At 37.2% G+C, this 19,038-nt stretch overlaps 1 protein-coding gene across 1 annotated transcript in view; it reads right to left on the bottom strand.

Moving 5' to 3' along the window:
* The window catches only part of RYR2 (ryanodine receptor 2), an 809,907-nt gene that overhangs the window by 92,905 nt on the left and 697,964 nt on the right, over nucleotides 1-19,038 (bottom strand). The window contains exons 80-81 of the mRNA XM_069571617.1: nucleotides 15,404-15,457; nucleotides 541-640 (exon numbers count right to left, since the gene is read on the bottom strand). Of these exons, the coding sequence (XP_069427718.1) occupies nucleotides 541-640; nucleotides 15,404-15,457 (154 nt within the window). The remainder of the gene's footprint in view (nucleotides 1-540; nucleotides 641-15,403; nucleotides 15,458-19,038) is intronic.

Raw genomic sequence — 19,038 nt, 5'->3', positions numbered from 1 at the left:
GAAAAAGCAGCTTGAATTGGCCGGCTATTGAAAAATGTAATAGCACTTGAACTGCTAAAAATGACTCACTTTGAAAATCTAAACATTTATATCAAGGGTCCTGGGGCCACATCCTGCTTGGCACCTATTTTTGTAAATAAAACTTTATTGAAACAAGGCCACACTGTTTATGTATTGTCTCTAGATGGCAGACAGTATGGCAGAGTTGAAGAGTTCCCCCTGAGACCCCAATGGCTTGAAAAACGGAAAATATTTACTACCTGGCCTCTCACAGAAAGTGTTTGCCCACCCCTGATTTACCTGATCAGTTTGTTAGCATTGTGTCCCAAAATAATTTCCCAAATGTAATGAACGGAGAAAAAATAGACCTTTCAGTAAGACTCTGATTGAAAATAATTAACATTGGATCTGGCAAAGAGAGTTAGCGACTTCATCATAAACATGAAATTCAGGGACTAAATAAATCAGTATAATACAAATAAGGGAGCTCCCAGGAAAGTCTGAAGAATCAACCCTTCCAAGGTAGGTGATGAGCCTCACCTTTGCTGGCACTGATGGTCTGCAGCACCATCTCAGCAGCACCGCGGTCGTGCAGCCTGGCTTGTTGGTATAGAAGCTTTTGCTTTTCCATTTCTTTTTCCTGAACACAAATCCCAACCATTTATGTTGCAACTATCATTAAGCAGAGTAGTTTTCTATAAATCATATTTTCATCATCTCTTCATGTATGGGCTCTATGACAACATTATGGACCATTTCAACACCAACAATGTTATTCAACAGATGTTAACATAGTCAGCTCTTGATTTTTTCCCTTTATATTTCTTGTGATAGACTTTTGGTACTTGTTTATCAGGATGAATTTTCTTAATTTTAATGACTGGATTAGTCCAAAGCCTGTATCATACTTTTGAAGTACTATACTTCATCGTTACACTTGCACTTTCTGAATGATACATTTGTGCATCAGTTTTTAATCATCTCCCAAGTCATGGCCATAACTTGATACTGCTCAGCAAATGGCTTGAGTTGCAAGTTATCACTGAGTGACAGAAAAACATCAACTGAGGACATGTTAGAGTTTAAGCAAAATTGAAAGCTGATATGGATAAAAAGGTAGGCTTCAACTAAGTAGTGAACTTATGATAACAGATCTCCCCAGTTCCCCCCAAAGAATAAAAGAAGCAATGTGCCTTTATATTTTGTATTCTCAGGTGGTAACAAACGATGCTGCATGGTACTGCTAGAGCAATGGCTGGAGATTATTCTTTTCTACTCAAACTACCACTGAAAATATACAGAAGGAAATCAAAATAAAATATAAAGGCACAGCAAGTTCAAGACTGGTAGGATCATTCACTTGAGCTATTCAGTTCGCTGGAGAATTGAGACGGAACCAAGCAGTATAAGTTGCAGAATGAAAGTTGCATAGAGCCCTATGACAGCGCGTCCATCAAATGGCGTGGTAGAGAAGCTTAGTCAATGGGACATGAAACAGTCAATTAGTATCATGTCCATAAACACAACGGCCAAAACATATATGACCTAAGAGCAGGAAGAGCTGCAGCAGAAGTAGCCAGAGTGACAGCTTTGCTGCCGTAAACTTTCCATCCAAAGTACGGAAAATAGACACTGGAAGATGGAAGAGGTTTAAAAAATGAAGGCTTGCTAGTTACAGAATATGAAAAAGAAAGTAAACTAAAAGGAGGGGGGGAAGAAATGGGCTCAAACAAATGAAAAAAAGAAACCTTTAAATCAAAAGCAACCAACACAGACATTTATGCTGTTACCAGAGAGTTCTCGCCGAGGCTGGCAAATTTGTCTCTTAAATCTTTGATAATATCGTGCTGCGAAAACAAAATTGATCAGGGTTTTTTTCACACTATATAAGAGCTCCTGTGATTAAATTTTATTTTTTCTTAAATTATGTGATAGGCCTAAATGGAAGCAGAGAAAAGAAAAAAAAAAGGCAGCTTTGCTTTATATGTAGCCATGCTAACATCTAAAAGGTTTGCCTTCATGTTTAAACCTCTTCCTGTGAAGTCAAAAACAAAACGAAAACAAAACCACACAGACACACAAAATCATACTGTCATTACAACACAGTTTGAGAAAAACTGAAAGAAGACCCTTTTGTCTGCTCTTCAGGTGTTTTATAAAATTAGTGAGCAACATTTGATTCTTCCTTTTAGACCCAACAATCTTTGACTTTCCTCCCATTGCCAGAGCTATTTATGGAACTTTTACTTCCCAGTTTTCCCTTTGTGAAAGACTTTGCCCGTAAAACAATGATAAGAAATTATTGGCTTAAGGAACTGCACTACAATTTTTATCAACTAAAGAAGCAAGGGAGCTAGAAAGAGTGATTCTTCTATCGACTCAGTAGAACATACAAAGATAGATAGTCATCAAGACATCCAAGAAGATGGCAGATGCCAGCATGCTGTATATTCTTGAGCAAACACAGTAACAAAAAAAACAGGCCATTGGTGCTCCAAAAGTAGCTAGACCAACTCAAAGATCTGCCAGGGCCACTTGCACAATAGATTCTAAAGTCACAACATCCTCTTCAGTAACTGAAATCACTCATGATGGACAGACCTCACAAGCACCAAGAAAGACAAGGTATCAAATGGCCTTCTTTACAAACTTAACTCCCTGAGCAAAGATTACTCATTTTTCTCACATAATATATAAAATCCAATAATAATACTTTGGGGGAGATGATGAGACTCATTTGAAAAAAAAATGTTGAGCAAAAAAGATATGCTGACCTAGAAGTGGGAAAACTATTTCATAAAGAGGGATCGACCACCATTTGAAGGTGTGCTGCGATTCATGGGGTCGCAAAGAGTCGGACACGACTAAGCGACTGAACTGAACTGAACTGTTAGATTGAATTGGAAGCTCTCTCTTCAGAATGTCTTTAATATTATTTATTTTTGTACTTTGTTGTCCTTTGAGGGTTGCTTCTGGGTATATAAAGCTCCAGGAGTTGGTGATGGACAGGGAAGCCTGGAGTGCTGCACTCATGGGGTCGCAAAGAGTTGGACATGACTGAGCAACTGAACTGAACTGAACTCTGGATGTATAATTTAATCTCCTCATTAGAAATTTGATCACGACATTAAAAAAAAAAACTTTAAAAGGGAAAATAGAAAGTTTTCATGCAATAAAATAATGGACTATGTGGAAAAAATCTTCCATTTTATATGTACTTCAGATTGGCTTTTCTAAGCATACTGGAGACAGATCTTTTAAAAGTGTCTTACTTGGGGAAAACAGCAAGTATTTACTATAGCATTTCCCCAAGTAAGATACTTTTAAAAGGTCTATCTCCAAGGAACCCTTAAAAAGTAGGGTTCCTTGTCCCTTTCCACTTCAAATTCCATTTGAACTGCCTAAGGGTGTTATACATGCACTATACCTTCAACCTGTAGTTTCAGTCTTTAAATTATTCCAAGGTCACAAAGAAAGGTTAAGGGGAAAAAAAAATTAACAGGAACAGCTCTACGATTTGAAGTTTCCCTTAGGCGAAAAGTGCTGATCACCAAAAGCAACCAAGTATTATCATCTGTTTCCTAAATAAGATTGATATGAGTCTTTCAAGGTCAAGGGTGATCATATCTCAGACCTATGATAAAATCACAGTCATTGAATGGAAGCATTCAACATCATGATTTGCTTCTAATATAACTGAAGTCTGTAATAAAATTGCTAATAATCCTCCACTTTGTCTAAGAGTGGCTCAAGTCTTTAGCACTTGATGGAGGGGAGGGAGGGAGGAAGGAAGTAAGGAGAAAGATCTGAAGAAAAAAAAAGCCATTTGATTCTTCAGAAATTTGCCTTATATGAGAAAAAATATTGAGATAAGAATAAATAATACTGTCCCTTGTTTCTTGATGGAGAAAACAGTTTATCCCCAAAATAGAGATGAAAATATGATGACAGCAAAGAAATTCACACTGTTTCTGAAGGACCCTCCTGATATCATGGACATTTGGAACATCACAGTTTGAGGACAACAATTCTATAGCCTACGCATGCTACTGGCTTGCATTTTGTTGCATATTCAAGTCTTCAGCAACTGGTGAAAAGGTTTTCATATGTTTTCCTCTTAAACTGAATGTGAAAGCTGATTACAAGTGAAGAGAAATTTCCAGGAGATGAACCCTCTCTAAAAAAGCCATAATGTAGTACTGGTACAAGTCAATACTAAATCATCTTATTTGGCATCTTAAATGTAGTCACAATCTACAAGGTGATGTTGAGACTTAGTATTTCAAGAAGAAAACATCAAAATACAGAAGATTTAATTAAATAACTAAGAGGACAAAATTGAAAGGCAGTGAAATAGTACTAACAGTTTGGTTTACAACATAAATAGGCCAACTCAGACTAATGAAAAAACAAAAGTGATAGATAACAGTCACATTTCCAGAGATTCATCTAATTCTGTTCTGTATTCTAGCTTCCAAAACTATGGATTAGCCATATTCATATATGGATGACTGCCAGTGCTAGGGAAACACTTATAAGATTATAATTTTACTCAACAATGGATGGTTCCCCAAATTTTTAAATTTTAACTTTTTAAAAAACCAAATGTACATGGAGGTTTCTAGAAGTAAAGCTTCATGAGGAAAAGGATCACTGCTTGCTTCTTTATATTCAACACGAACCAGTACACATACACTGTATAGCCAGTAGCTCCCTGCACATTAAAGATGTTCAAGAATGCATAAATGAATGATGGAACTGAATAATGTGATATCATTTAGTATGCAAAATTAATCTGAAACTTAACAAACATTTCCTTTCATCTGAAGAGCTACTAAGTTAGTAACATGTGAAAAGTTTAGTTTCCTTTTAGCACATGGTCTATGAAGTTGAATGATACACACACACAAAAAGAATAATTCTCAAATTGCAGCTTTTAATTCATTTAGCAGCTTAATTTTTTCCCTGTACTACACATCCTCTTTGTTGCTGAACTATCAAATGGTACAATAATCTTCCAGAGTTGTTCTCAATAGGATGGTAAAAGTTTGTAATGTTCTCTTTAATTAAAACAAGTGTCTTTACCCAAAATAAACTTTGTTTAAATGCCAAAAATTTACTAATATATGATCAGCGACAACAAAATCACTAAACCAGAAAAATTTAGTTCAGATAATGTGCTAGAAGCTCTGAAAGTCAGACTTTATGTTTTACTTCTTCCTGTATCAGATATACTTGCATTTGTTAGAGTATCATTTTCATTAGATTTGGCATATTTAGAACTAATTAATACTACCGTGAACTTCCAGATGTTCAAGCTGGCTTTAGAAAAGGCAGAGGAACCAGAGATCAAATTGCCAACACCTGCTAGATCATTAAAAAAGCAAGAGAGTTCCAGAAAAACAACTACTGCTGCTTTATTGACTATGCCAAAATCTCTGGCTGTGTGAATCGCAATAAACTGTAGAAAATTCTGAAAGAGATGGGAATATCAGACCACTGGACCTGCCTCTTGAGAAATCTGTACGCAGGTTAGGAAGCAACAGTTAGAACTGGATATGGAACAACAGACTGGTTCCAAATAGGAAAAGGAGTATGTCAAGGCTGTATATTGTCACCTTGCTTATTTAACTTATATGCAGAGTACATCATGAGAAATGCTGGACTGGATGAAGCACAGCTGGTATCAAGATTGCCAGGAGAAATATCAATAACCTCAGATATGCAGATGACACCACCCTTATGGCAGAAAGTGAAGAACGAAAGAGTCTCTTGATGAAAGGGAAAGAGGAGAGTGCAGAAGTTGGCTTAAAACTCAACATTCAGAAAACGAAGATCATGGCACCTGGTCCCATCAGTTCATGGCAAATAGAGAAACAGGGGAAACAGTGGCAGACTTTATCTTTTTGGGCTCCACAATCACTACAGATGGTGGCTGCAGCCATGGAATAAAAAGACACTTGCTTCTTGGAAGAAAAGTTATGACCAACCTAGACAGCATGTTAAAAAGCAGAGACATTACTTCACCAACAAAGGTCTGTCTACTCAAAGCAATGGTTTTTCCAGTAGTCATGTATGGATGTGAGAGTTGGACTATAAAAAAAAGCTGAGTGCTGAAGAATTGATGCTTTTGAACTGTGGTGTTGGAGAAGACTCTTGAGAGTCCCTTGGACTGCAAGGAGATCCAACCAGTCCATCCTAAAGGAAATCAGTCCCGAATGTTCACTGGAAGGACTGATGTTGAAGCTGAAACTCCAGTACTTTGGCCACCTGATGTGAAGAGCTGATTCATTTGAAAAGACCCTGATGCTGGGAAAGACTGAAGGCGAGAGAAGGGGACGACAGAGGATGAGATGGTTGGATGGCATCACCAACTCAATGGACATGAGTTTGAGTAAACTCCGAGAGCTAGTTATGGACAGGGAAGCCTGGCGTGCTGCAGTCTATGGGGTCACTAAGAGTCAGACACGACTGAGCGACTGAACTGAATACTATGCTGGGCTCAGTTGGTAAAGAATCTGCCTGCAATGCAGAAGACCTCGGTTGGATTCCTGGGTTGGGAAGATAAGGCTGGAGAAGGGATAGGCTACCCACTCCAGTATTCTTGGGCTTCCCTGGTGGCTCAGCTGGTAAAGAATCTGCCTACAATGCAGAAGGCCTGTATTTCATCCCTGGGTTGGGAAGATATCCTGGAGAAGGGAAAGGCTACCCACTCCAGTATTCTGGCCTGGAGAATTCCATGGACTGTCTAGTCCATCGGGTCACAAAGAGTTGGACATGACTGAGTGACTTTTACTACTATGCTAAAGCAATAAACCCAGCTGAGTTAAAATCAAGATCCTATTGACAAATTTATAATATGCAACAAAAAGCTCCAGTAACCAAGTACAAAACGAAAGGAAAGAATGAGTAACTCTAAAATCAGAGGTTATCAAATTAGCAATGTTATGCTGATTTATCATTAGAGGGCATGTAGTTTGTCCTGAGTACAATGTTGACTTAAAACAGGCTTTATCTACCTATTTGTTTGTTTAAGCCTTAAAAGCACTGGATACTGCCTTGACTATAGAGAATAAGTGCCTATGCAGTCTACTAAGATAGTCTGACAAAGGAGAGAATAAGGACAATAAGGTGATTTATGATTTCCCATAAATGCAAACAGCTGACTCATTGGAAAAGACCCTGATGTTGAGAAAGACTGAAGGCAGGAGAAGAGGGTGACAGAGGATGAGATAGTTGGATGGCATCACTGATTCAATGGACATGAACTTGGGCAAATCTGGGGAGGTGGTGAAGGACAGGGAAGCCTAGCATGCTGCAGTCCACGGGGTCGCAAAGAGTTGGACACAACTTGGCAACTGAACAACAATATGACCTCCAATCACGGGAAGGAATGGTTAGATGAGAAGGTGCCAGAGGTTGGAATAATTAGAGAGAAGAAGCAGTTAGAAGAAATTGTATCATAGAATGATCACAACAACTCATTATTTGGATTTTGAGCTCTCCTGATTCTAGTAGTTCAAGTACTAATATTTACAATTCTAAGTTTTCACAAATGGTTATTAATCCCACCCCAGACTAACTCTTAGCTGCACTTTAAGTACTTGACACAGTCTCAAATTCCCTTCCAGGTGTTCCCTGTTTAGCTTGAGACTGTCTTGAGGATTCACAGACCTTCCATTCTTCAAGACACCTGGTGCTTATTCTACCTAAAACTCTATCATGATGGCATCTATACACCTGGACTTTATTGTATCAATTCTCAAATAATTACATTTACTGAATTACCAAGGACCTTTTTCATTATATCACACATTGTTATTCCCACAAAGATCCTCAGGAAGAAAAATGCTTCAGGTATTCTTTTTTTTCCTGAAACAAGAAGATTGTCTCTGTATTTTATTGATATAGCAAATTTTTACATTTATATGGTTTTATGTTGACTCCTAGAAACCCTGGAATCAGTAGTACTAACAACCTGCAGCAAATTAGCAACACTGTGGCATGAACTTCTGGATTACTCACATTCTTGGAAGACCCCTAAATGCTTTCCATCTCCCAATACATTTTTTTTCCTTTATCTAACTGTATTATGTATAATTGTGTGGTATTTTAAATAACAAGCGAGGAAGTGATAGAGATACATATACATGTACAGAAGCTAGACATTTTCTATAAATCATTTTTATTGTGAAATCCCTACACTAAAAAAAATGGAGTTTTTCTTTTTCATTCCTTCAGAAAAAGATCAGAAGAAAAATAATTAAAATTTGCATGCTTCTAATTGTTATTTATGCACCTAGAAATCTATAAGAGTTTTGAAATTGTCCTGAAAAATGAAAAGAACTGCAAAACCAGCAAATCAGACAGTTTTAAAGGTGGATATTACTCCTGAGAAAACAGCTCAAAGCTTTCAGTCCAAAGATGAAAATGCTGAGGTACAGGGCAATCAAATATGACCTGCTGAAGGTCATCTGGTTAGCACCCAGGTGAGAACCCAGATTTCCTACCTTGTGAGGTTCTGTGCTTACTATGCTGAAAAATTTCCTCTGTGGACTTCTCTGACTTGATTTTAGTAAAGAAGGGAAATTGATTAAATATAATGATAATAGCAAATACTTAGAGCTTGCTATGTGATATGCAATGTTCTGAGTGGAATATATATGACTCTGATGCTGGGAGGAATTGGGGGCAGGAGGAGAAGGGGACGACAGAGGATGAGATGGCTGGATGGCATCACTGACTTGATGGACGTGAATCTGAGTGAACTCTGGGAGTTGGTGATGGACAGGGAAGCCTGGCGTGCTGCGATTCATGGGGTTGCAAAGAGTTGGACACGACTGAGTGACTGAACTGAACTGAACTGATACATACATATATGTATATAAATTAATTTAACCCTCGTCACAATCCTATGAAGTAGAGACCTAATTAGCTCCATTTTACAGATAGGCAAATTGAGACTTAAGATTACATATCCATAAGGTGGAACTGGGATTCAAACACAGGCGGTCCATTCAAGTGTCTATGTTCTTAATGATTCTGCTGTATCTCATTTCCTGTACATAATGTGGTCAAGCATAAGCTTCAACTGAGATTACTATTATTATTATTTTATTTTTATTTGATATTAGAGCATAGTTGATTAATGACGTTGTGTTAGTTTCAGGTATACAGCAAAGTGATTCAGTTATACATTACCTATTCTTTTTAAAATTCTTTTTTTCATTTAGGTTATTACAGAATATTGAGCAGAGTTCCCTGTGCTGTATAGTAGGTCCTCGTTGGTTATCTATTTTAAATATAGCGGTGTACACATGTCAGTCTCAACTGGGATTATTTTTAAAAACAATAGCACATGAAGTCAAATTATTGTGCATATCAAATGCACAATCAGATGCACAATTAATGTTTGAATATGTGTTGTCTACATATCATATGCTATTTAGGGCCACACATTTGTGTGTATAAATTACTATATACAATATGGAGGACTGTACTTTGGGGGAATCTTCCTTGTATCAGGACCAGTACTCTAGCCTACCCTAAACCCCCTTCTCTCTAAGTCTTAGCAACATGTCTTGCTTCTAAAGTACAGTGGCCCTAGAGACGGTTTGTACCAGTTATTTGGTTATGAAAGCTAACTCTTAGCACCATGACCACTGTCTAAGGAGACCCCATACTGATGGAAATGGAGAGACAGCAGTGCCTGGACATTCAAGAGGCTGAAGCCAAGTTGGTTCTGGTTTCCCCAGGGGTCTGCCTTCTGGAAGAGCTGATTAATATCAGCAGATATATGAACAAATTAACACCCGGTGACCAGAAGTGCCCCCCTTTCCCCAGGCAGTACCATTCCATGAGGCATATGGCTTCTTCGGGGCCATCTAACACAACCAGGCAAACAGCTACACTGCTGGTTTGCTGTGGTTAGCCAGTCAGCTCACGAATGCATTACTGTGCTCTCTCTGCCTCCAAGCATCAGTCCTCTCTTTCCTCACTCTTGCTTCCCTAAGACAGTAACAACTCCAACAAAGTGCTAGCAAATAACCTCTCTGCTCTGTTCTCTACAGAGCCTGGGCTAAGATGGGAGGGTGCTACTTGAGATCAACAATTTCAGTATATAAAAATGGAGTTGGCAGATTGCAACAATAAGCATGAGCATTAGAGAACACTGGCCATGAAAAGTCCCTCCCCCTTCCCCTTCAGTCATTCAACAGGATGACAGCAACTCAACATGCTAGAGTCCGTACGTTGATCCCACAGAGCTTCTGAGGAAGAAACTAAAGAAGTATACATTTTCTTAATAAAAGAGATAATTATTTCCATGTTTTATAACCATAGATGTATCTCAGTTTTTAAATATTTAGTGCTTCTCTTTGGTTAAGATTCATGAAGTTATTATAATTTAAATTACTGTGCTCTTATAAACAGAAGTAAATAAGCCCTTCAGAGATCAAATTATGAGTAGCTATTGGAAAGGGAACATCTTATAGTCAATTCATTACCAAAAAAAAAATGTTTTTATCATGGTGTTTAGCTATGAAACATCAGTCCTTAAGACATTTTAGACTTAAATTGATCCCTCCACATGTAATCAAACATTCTTTGGAATGTGAGCTGGGTATTGCTCTAAGTATTGGGCGGGTATGATGTCACTTTAGTTATGTCTGAGGCCCATCAGGGAGAAACACAGATTAATCTAAATTTTTATTACAGAATATCAACTCTGCCACAGCCATATTTGGCGCTGAAGACAGAAGGAATTCTCCTTAATCAATAGTACAGAATAATAGGACCTCGGGGACGCACCAGAGAATTCATCTGTGAAGTAGAAATTGGGCATTTGCCAAAGCATGATGAAACTTGCTTAATATTGTACTTGAGAAAGATGGTCTAGAAAGCGAGTTAATGGTCCATTCCTCTAGATTACTTAAGCTTCACTGTCATTAATTTAGGGTTTTCCATAAGTAATAAATCTATATTACAGCACTTAACATTCCACAGAAATGCTTTCATTGAATTATCACTGAACACTGCACCCTCAGATTTGAAAGAATGGTACTAGGAGAAGTAAGCATTGGAACAATGTTTCTGTATGTTTTGAAAAATCTTAATTTAAAAATGTGGTCTGCTTTTGTTGTTCTGGGTGAGAAAAACCTGTCATGCTCAGAAAAGTTACTTAACTTGAAACATTATGATTTATTTCTTATTATTATGTGTTTTGCTTATGAAAAATGCAAAGGCCAGAAAAGCACTGGACTGTAGTAATTTACACTCTGGGTCACTGCTAAAACATTTCTTTCCTTTCAGTTAATACTGGCTTCTTTATAAGATTTAACTATCCTTTTTATAGTTTTAATATTAAAGTAGCCTGAAGTCAAATAAATATATAACTACTAATTATGCAATATAATTTTCAATAAGTAGTTGTAAGTAAATATACATATATTACAGATTAAGCTGGGAATTAAATTATCAACTTAAATCAGGCAAGTTTTAACAGAATCTCATCAGTAAAACACACATGTGACAGAAGAAAAGGGCTGGCTAATACCAGGCACTTTAGCCTCTACTCCTTGTTTTCTATATTTCTTGAGCTTTATTTAGTTTACTTTATTCCTCATGGAAATTTTCCTTATAATGCTACCTTTTTAATCTACTTCTTTCTTCTTCTCAGTATCTTTATAGACAGAGAATTTAAGTAGAAAGTACAGCAAATATTAATAATCAGCCAGTTATTGGGATAAAATTCAATAATCACACACACTATGTTATTCCCAAATTTATTTAATATAATTTGTTTAAAGAATTACTGAAACTACCAAATGACCTTTCAAATTCATTAAAACTTAGATGAAAAATTCCACTATCAGACTATAGCTAAATGATGTTAGCCAACCAGACATCTCAAAGTCTAGTACGTTACTAAATTTATAAAGAGAAAGTAGTAATTCAGTTGTCTGGCCAAATTTTTTCAGTTGTGTTATTGGTATCAGAGAGTCAATTTCAGACAAAATTATCTTCATAGGTTGCTGACTCTGTCAACTCTCTGAAAACCATGGTTCTCTTTTTTCAACTTGGGAAGAGTTCAGGTTGTTTACTTACATAGTATATATTTTACAAATAGATTGTTACACCTATTAGGCATAAATGATTAGTTACAGTACAAAATTACATGAAGAATGAGTAAAGCACTGGTTAAGAAGTGAAAGTTTCCAAATCTTGTCTATTGTGTTATGTATATGAATAAAGGGCAACCATTAGTAACTTTAAACTCCTCTCCTGCTCAGACAGTCATATCTGGTGGCCTCTAGCCCCTCTGGGGGGATTAATTACCAGGTTTCACCACCATGTGAGCTTCTCTCCCAACATCCTAAATCCATGGCCTGCAGCCCATTCTCCCAGGTGGGGCTCCACAGTCTCCTGATTTCCTGTTCTCAGTATGACCTGAATCCTACACTCTAAATGCTAAGATTCCACTACTAGTTATTTCCATACTTTTTTTTTTTCTGAATAGGGAACCTTTCTAATGTCAGCAAATTTGATCCTATTTACCAAATTGTATTTGCCTTTAGTTCTTCCTGAAACTACATTCCTCTTCAGAGTAAAATGGTTTTCTTAACCAGCAACACTTTCTTATCGCAACCTTCCTTATCCACCCCCATTCCATGGATGTCAATATATACTCTGTGGCATGAACTGCAATGGTGTCTAATGAAGTCAAATCGTTGGAGAATGTTAGGAGGTCCCTTCATATTTTCCAACCCTCAACAAGCCACAGGAATTCTATCTGAGCTCATCAGTGATAAAACTATAAAAATCCACCAAATCAGGATTATATTCATTATACCTACTGATAATTATAATTTATAAATTTTATGCATATTATATGCCATTAAATTATATCCATCTGATTGGAGCTAAATCTAGTAGCATCTGCATGAAGTCAAATTTTAAAAAGATATAAGAAAAATATATTTCTCCAAATATGTGAGTAAAAAACATTATAACTTGTTTCTTAAAAGTAGATTCTTTATGACATTTTAAATTCACTTTAACAGCAATAGTTTACTTTATAAAATAGAAGGCAAAAAAGGATACTCTACACTCAGAAAAGTTTTTTTTTTTTCTTTTCTTTAACTAAAGTCATTATAGGCATTTTATTTTGGGGATGTTTATGACTGATTTTTGGAGAAGGCAATGGCAACCCACTCCAGTACTCTTGCCTGGAGAATCCCAAGGACAGAGGTGCCTGGTAGGCTACAGTCCATGGGGTCGCTAAGAGTCGGGACAAGACTGAGTGGCTTTATTTTCACTTTTCACTTTCATGCATTGGAGAAGGAAATGGCAACCCACTCCAGTATTCTTGCCTGGAGAATCCCAGGCACAGAGGAGCCTGTTGGGCTGCCGTCTATGGGGTTGCACAGAGTTAGACACGACTGATGCGACTTAGCAGCAGCAGCAGCAGCATGACCAATTTTCTGACTAAACAGTCTTACGAAAATAAAATGTAAGCTTAACAGGGTTCAAATGAAAGGCAAATTTGTGTGATTCTAAAGTATTTTCTCTTAGCAAACTTTCCACACACTTAGCTCTTCAGAATATTCAGAGATAGAAAAGGTCATCTAGCTCTTCCCTATAAGAAATACTAAATCAACACTGAAATCATGGAATATCCTCTCTAATTACCAGTTGAAGGTATTTCTAGCACAAAGGAAGATTATTTCTAATTCCACCAGCTGTACCATATATCATATCTCTTTTCTAGAAATGAGACCAGTATAAAAACTCTCAAGAGGGATAAGGCATGAAATGTTAACAATGAAAAGTCACCAGCTAAAATTTAATCACCTAAAGGGTAGACTTTTTCATCTCAGCACAGTACTCAGTTCAAATGCAACATGGAGGATAAAATGTCAAATTATGAGTCATTTAAATTGCAAGAAGAATAAACTTATGTCAAGGAAGGGATACTGAAGAGACCAATTGCACTGGAGCTACAAACTTGGTACAAAGATTGTAAGATCTTTTTTTTTTTAAACAAAAGAATCCAAGATGTTGGGTCTAACAAAGGTAAATGTCACAAGAAACTGAAACTCAGACCCAGACAAATACACACATATATATAGTTTTACCTTGCTGCGTTGGGATCCTGTGACCTTAAGGAAGGATGAGGACAAGAAGCAAAATCGCAATAAACAATTGCTCGGAAGACAACCGATAGAGTATATATGGTGTGCACTTCAGAAAAATAGTATGACTTGCCGCTCACAGCTCATTCTAACTTAGCTCACTTTCTTATCTTATGGAGACTAGAACACACATACATTAGAAAAGATTATAGTGTTATCCAGGAAATGAATCTTAAGGGATTTTTTTTATCAGCCAGCAATAGTCATGGGTTATTCTCAAATTAGCCTGTTCCGGCTTTTTTTTTTTTTTACACAATGACTTCAGGGACACAATGCCACAGGGACGCTCTCTTTAAGTTGTTCCAGAAAGGGGTCCTATTCAGTATCTACTCTTCACCTACACGTTTTTTGTGGGTCCACTTTAATTAAAGACTTACAGCTGGCTACTAATGTATTTCCAAACTTTCAGCTCAAAGCAGACATGTAAATTAAAAGCAGGAAAGAAAAAAAAAGAGTCTAATCTATTTCATTTAATTTCTTTCTGAAAATTAAAAAAAAAAACAATAAATAAGGATAGAGGTAGTTAGCAACAGCTAGTCTTTCTTAGATATATATATTAAAAAAAAGTGCAGCCTAAGCCAAGAGGGGAAATAATATTTGCTTTCTTTTGGCTAAAGAATATTTAGCAATATTTCAAATTATAAGGAAATTTAAAAGCTGAGAAGGTTTGAGGGAATAATCATATAATAGAACATAATTCTAGGAATATGCAATCCTGCCTCATGCAAGCAAACGGTATGCCACCATTTACATATGTACAGGGAATGAGTGACCTAATTGGGCAGAAGTCGAAAGAGGCCAAATCTTTCGGACTTCATTGATTCAGAAAAAAATTCAAACCAAGGCTTTAATTAGAAACTTGATGTTGGGTTGCTCTTCCATAAATATTTTTCTCCCATGTCTGCTGGAAATTTCAGACCCCATCCTTCACCGAGATGAGAACAATGTGAAGCAACCTCATCTCCATGGGCTCTCAGGAACACTCATCCTGAACATATGGGCTTTATTTAATTCTTTAACTAGTCTATGTTCCTTGGCCTTAACTTCAGCAAATGTTAGGACTCAAATTTGTCCATCCAGCTTCTGACATGCAGTTCCTTGACACAATAAGCTGCAATAAGCCATGAAGCAAGAAACATAAATGTCAGTTATAAGCTATGAAACAATGTTTCAACATAGATAAAAGACAAATAGTGAAAGATCCATCTTACTTCAAAACTCTTCACTTCCTCTTCCCCATCATCATCTTCCTCATCATGACAACTCTGATACATGTAAAAAAAAAAAAATTGAGAAAAGGTCAACAGGATAAGAATATGCTGAGACAGAAAATATAAATGAATTAGCACAGAATAATAAATCACAAATATTATTTGAATATATTCATTATATGTAATAAGCTTACATGACATGATCAATGAATTTGTGAACTAAAAGAAAACTATACTGCACAAATACTAAATTACCAATTTTATATATATCATAGAGATATTTATGAGGTCTGTATCATACTGTACATACTACTTATTCATGCATTTTCCTTGTTGAAATCAAGTTACAAACCTTAGAAAAGATCACTGTTTTCTCCTCTTTTATGCTTCCATTACAATGTGTTAATACAAACATTTAATAGCTATGAATTAAAATTAACAGAAAGCAGTGTCTATTAATTAAAGTGAATCTTCCAATCTATTCTTTTTTGATAAATTCATGTTTTGTTATATTTGGTCTATAGGAGGAAGTAAAATTCCAACTGCTAGCAATATCCTTCTTTTACAGAAAAATTATAAAACTGACCATTGAATTATTTTATTTTTCCAGAAATAATAAAGGAGCTGTGCATATATTCTTAATTCATTCCCACAGCTGAGAGTTCTGGTTACTAAGGAAGAAGAGCTGTGAGGTGGTTAGGAACATGCCCTGAGGATGCAGAGTGCCCAATTCAAAAGTCTAGGGCAAATTCCTTAACCTTTCTGAGTCTCTGTTTTCTCACATTTAAAGTGGAAATAATAAAAACAGTAACAAGATTCCTAACAGGATCACATGATTTAACATAACCCTGTACAGGAGGCAGTGATCAAGACCACCCCCAAGAAAAAGAAATGCAAATAAGGAAAACAGTTGTCTGAGAAGGACTTACAAATAGCTATGAAAAGAAGAGAAGCTAAAGGCAAAGGAAAAAAGGACAGATATATGCATTTGAATGCAGAGTTCCAAAGAAAAGCAAGGAGAGATAAGAAAGCTTTCCTCAGTGATCAGTGCAAAGAAATAGAGGAAAACAATAGAATGGGAAGGACTAGAGATCTCTTTAAGATAATTAGAGATATTTGGGAACTTTTCATGCAAAGTGAAAGTGAAGTCGCTCAGTCCTGTCTGACTCTTTGCCTACCCGTGGACTGTAGCCCACCAGGCTCCTCCGTCCATGGGATTCTCCAGGCAAGAATACTGGAGTGGGTTGCCATTTCCTTCTCCAGGGGATCTTCCTGACCCAGGGATCGAACCCAGGTCTCCTGCATTGCGGGCAGACACTTTAACCTCTGAGCCACCAGGGAAGCCCAAAGATGGGCACAATAAAGGACAGAAATGGTATGCACCTAACAGAAGCAGAAGCTATTAAGAAGATGTTACAAGAATACACAGAAGAACTATATGAAAAAGATCTTCACGACCTAGATAATCATGATGGTGTGATCACTCACCTAGAGCCAGACATCCTGGAATGCGACGAAGACAAATGAGCCTTAGGAAGCATCACTATGAACAAAGCTAGTGGAGGTGATGGAATTCCAGTTGAACTATTTCAAATCCTAAAAGATGATGCTGTGAAAGTGCTATACCTAATATGCCAGCAAATTTGGAAAACTCAGCAGCGGCCACAGGACTGGAAAAGGTCAGTTTTCACTCTAATCCCAAAGAAAGGCAATGCCAAAGAAGGCTCAAACTACACAACTACACTCATCTCACATGCTAGCAAAGTAATGCTCAAAATTCTCCAAGCCAGGCTTCAAACAGTACCTGAACGGTGAACTTCCAGATGTTCACTCTGGATTTAGAAAAGGCACAGGAATCAGAGATCAAATTGCCAACATCTGTTGGATCATCAAAAAAGCAAAAGAGTTCCAGAAAAACATTTACCTCTGCTTTATTAACTATGCCAAAGTCTTTGACTGTGTGGATCACAGCAAACTGTGGAAAATTCTTCAAGAGATAGGAATACCAGACCACTTAATCTGCCTCCTGAGAAATCTGTATGCAGGTCAGGAAGCAACAGTTAGAACTGGACATGGAACAACAGACTGGTTCCAAATAGGAAAAGGAGTATGTCAAGGCTGAATATTGTCACCCTGCTTATTTAACCTATATGCAGAGTACATCATGAGAAACGCTGGACTGGATGAAGCACAAGCTGGAATCAAGAGTGCCGGGAGAAATATCAGTAACCTCAGATATGCAGATGACACCACCCTTATGGCAGAAAGCAAAGAAGAACTAAAGAGCCTCTTGATGAAAGTGAAAGAGGAGAGTGAAGAAGTTGGCTTAAAACTCAACATTCAGAAAACTAAGATCATGACATCTGGTCCCATTACTTCATGGCAAATAGATGGGAAAACAGCGGAAACAGTGACAGACTTTATTTTTCTGGGCTCCAAAATCACTGCAGATAGTGACTGCAGCCATGAAATCAGAAAACACCTGCTCCTTGGAAGAAAAGCTATGACCAACCTAGACAGCATATTAAAAAGCAGAGACATTACTTCACCAACAAAGGTCTGTCTACTCAAAGCGATGGTTTTTCCAGTAGTCATGTGTGGATGTGAGAGCTGGACTATAAAGAAAGCTGAGCACCGAAGAATTGATGCTTTTGAACTGTGGTGTTGGAGAAGACTCTTGAGAGTCCCTTGGACTGCAAGGAGATCCAACCAGTTCATCCTAAAGGAGACCAGTCCTGGATGTTCATTGGAAGGACTGATGCTGAGGCTGAAACTCCAATACTTTGATGTGAAGTTCTGAACACCAGATGTGAAGAACTTACTCATTGGAAAAGACCCTGATGCTGGGAAAGATAGAAGGTGGGAGGAGAAGGGGACGACAGAGGGTGAGATGGTTGGATGGCCATCACCGACTCAATGGACATGAGTTTGAGTAAACTCCGGGAGTTGGTGATGGACAGGGAGGCCTGGCATGCTGCAGTCCATGGGGTCACAAAGTTAGACACAACTGAGCAACTGAACTGAACTGAACAAACATGAATACTATTTATGCAAATGAGAATATGAATACAAAATGTCTCTTAGGATATAAAGTTGTACCTTTTCTCAAACACGTCATCTCCTGTATGTATTTTGTTACCTTCAGAAACAATGGGTATGAACTAGGTTTGAGTTGAAGAATACATTTAGAGAAGTTGGCATTCAGTAAAAGATGTGTTTGCTCTTATATACAGGAATTTGGGACTCTTATCTGACAGGTATTTCAAAACAATCCTTTTTTTTTTTTTTCTTAAGAAAATATAGTGAGATTTGCTTCTAAAAAGGTTAAAACTTGTAATTAAAAAAAATCTATTAAGCTTGAACTATAGAATTCAACAAATCCATTAGCTAAACTTGTACTGATTGGCATGGGAAATGCTGGGGCCACAAGAAAACTATAGCAGATGTCTAGCCCTTTTTAATGTACTTAAGAGAAACTGAAAGATTTATAGGTATAGGAGATAAGTTTTTCAACAGCAAATTACATCCATGTAATATGATAATGCTAGATAAACAGTAGGTTGTATTAGATGGTCCTAAAATACAGGACTCAATTTTCTGGATCAAACTGATCATTTCTAGTCAAGGAAGAGTGA

Source organism: Ovis canadensis, chromosome 25 (assembly GCF_042477335.2).
Source record: "Ovis canadensis isolate MfBH-ARS-UI-01 breed Bighorn chromosome 25, ARS-UI_OviCan_v2, whole genome shotgun sequence".
Classification (NCBI taxonomy): domain Eukaryota; kingdom Metazoa; phylum Chordata; class Mammalia; order Artiodactyla; family Bovidae; genus Ovis; species Ovis canadensis.
The sequence above is the reverse complement of the archived record's forward strand: the minus strand, read 5'-3'. Positions and strand labels throughout refer to the sequence as shown.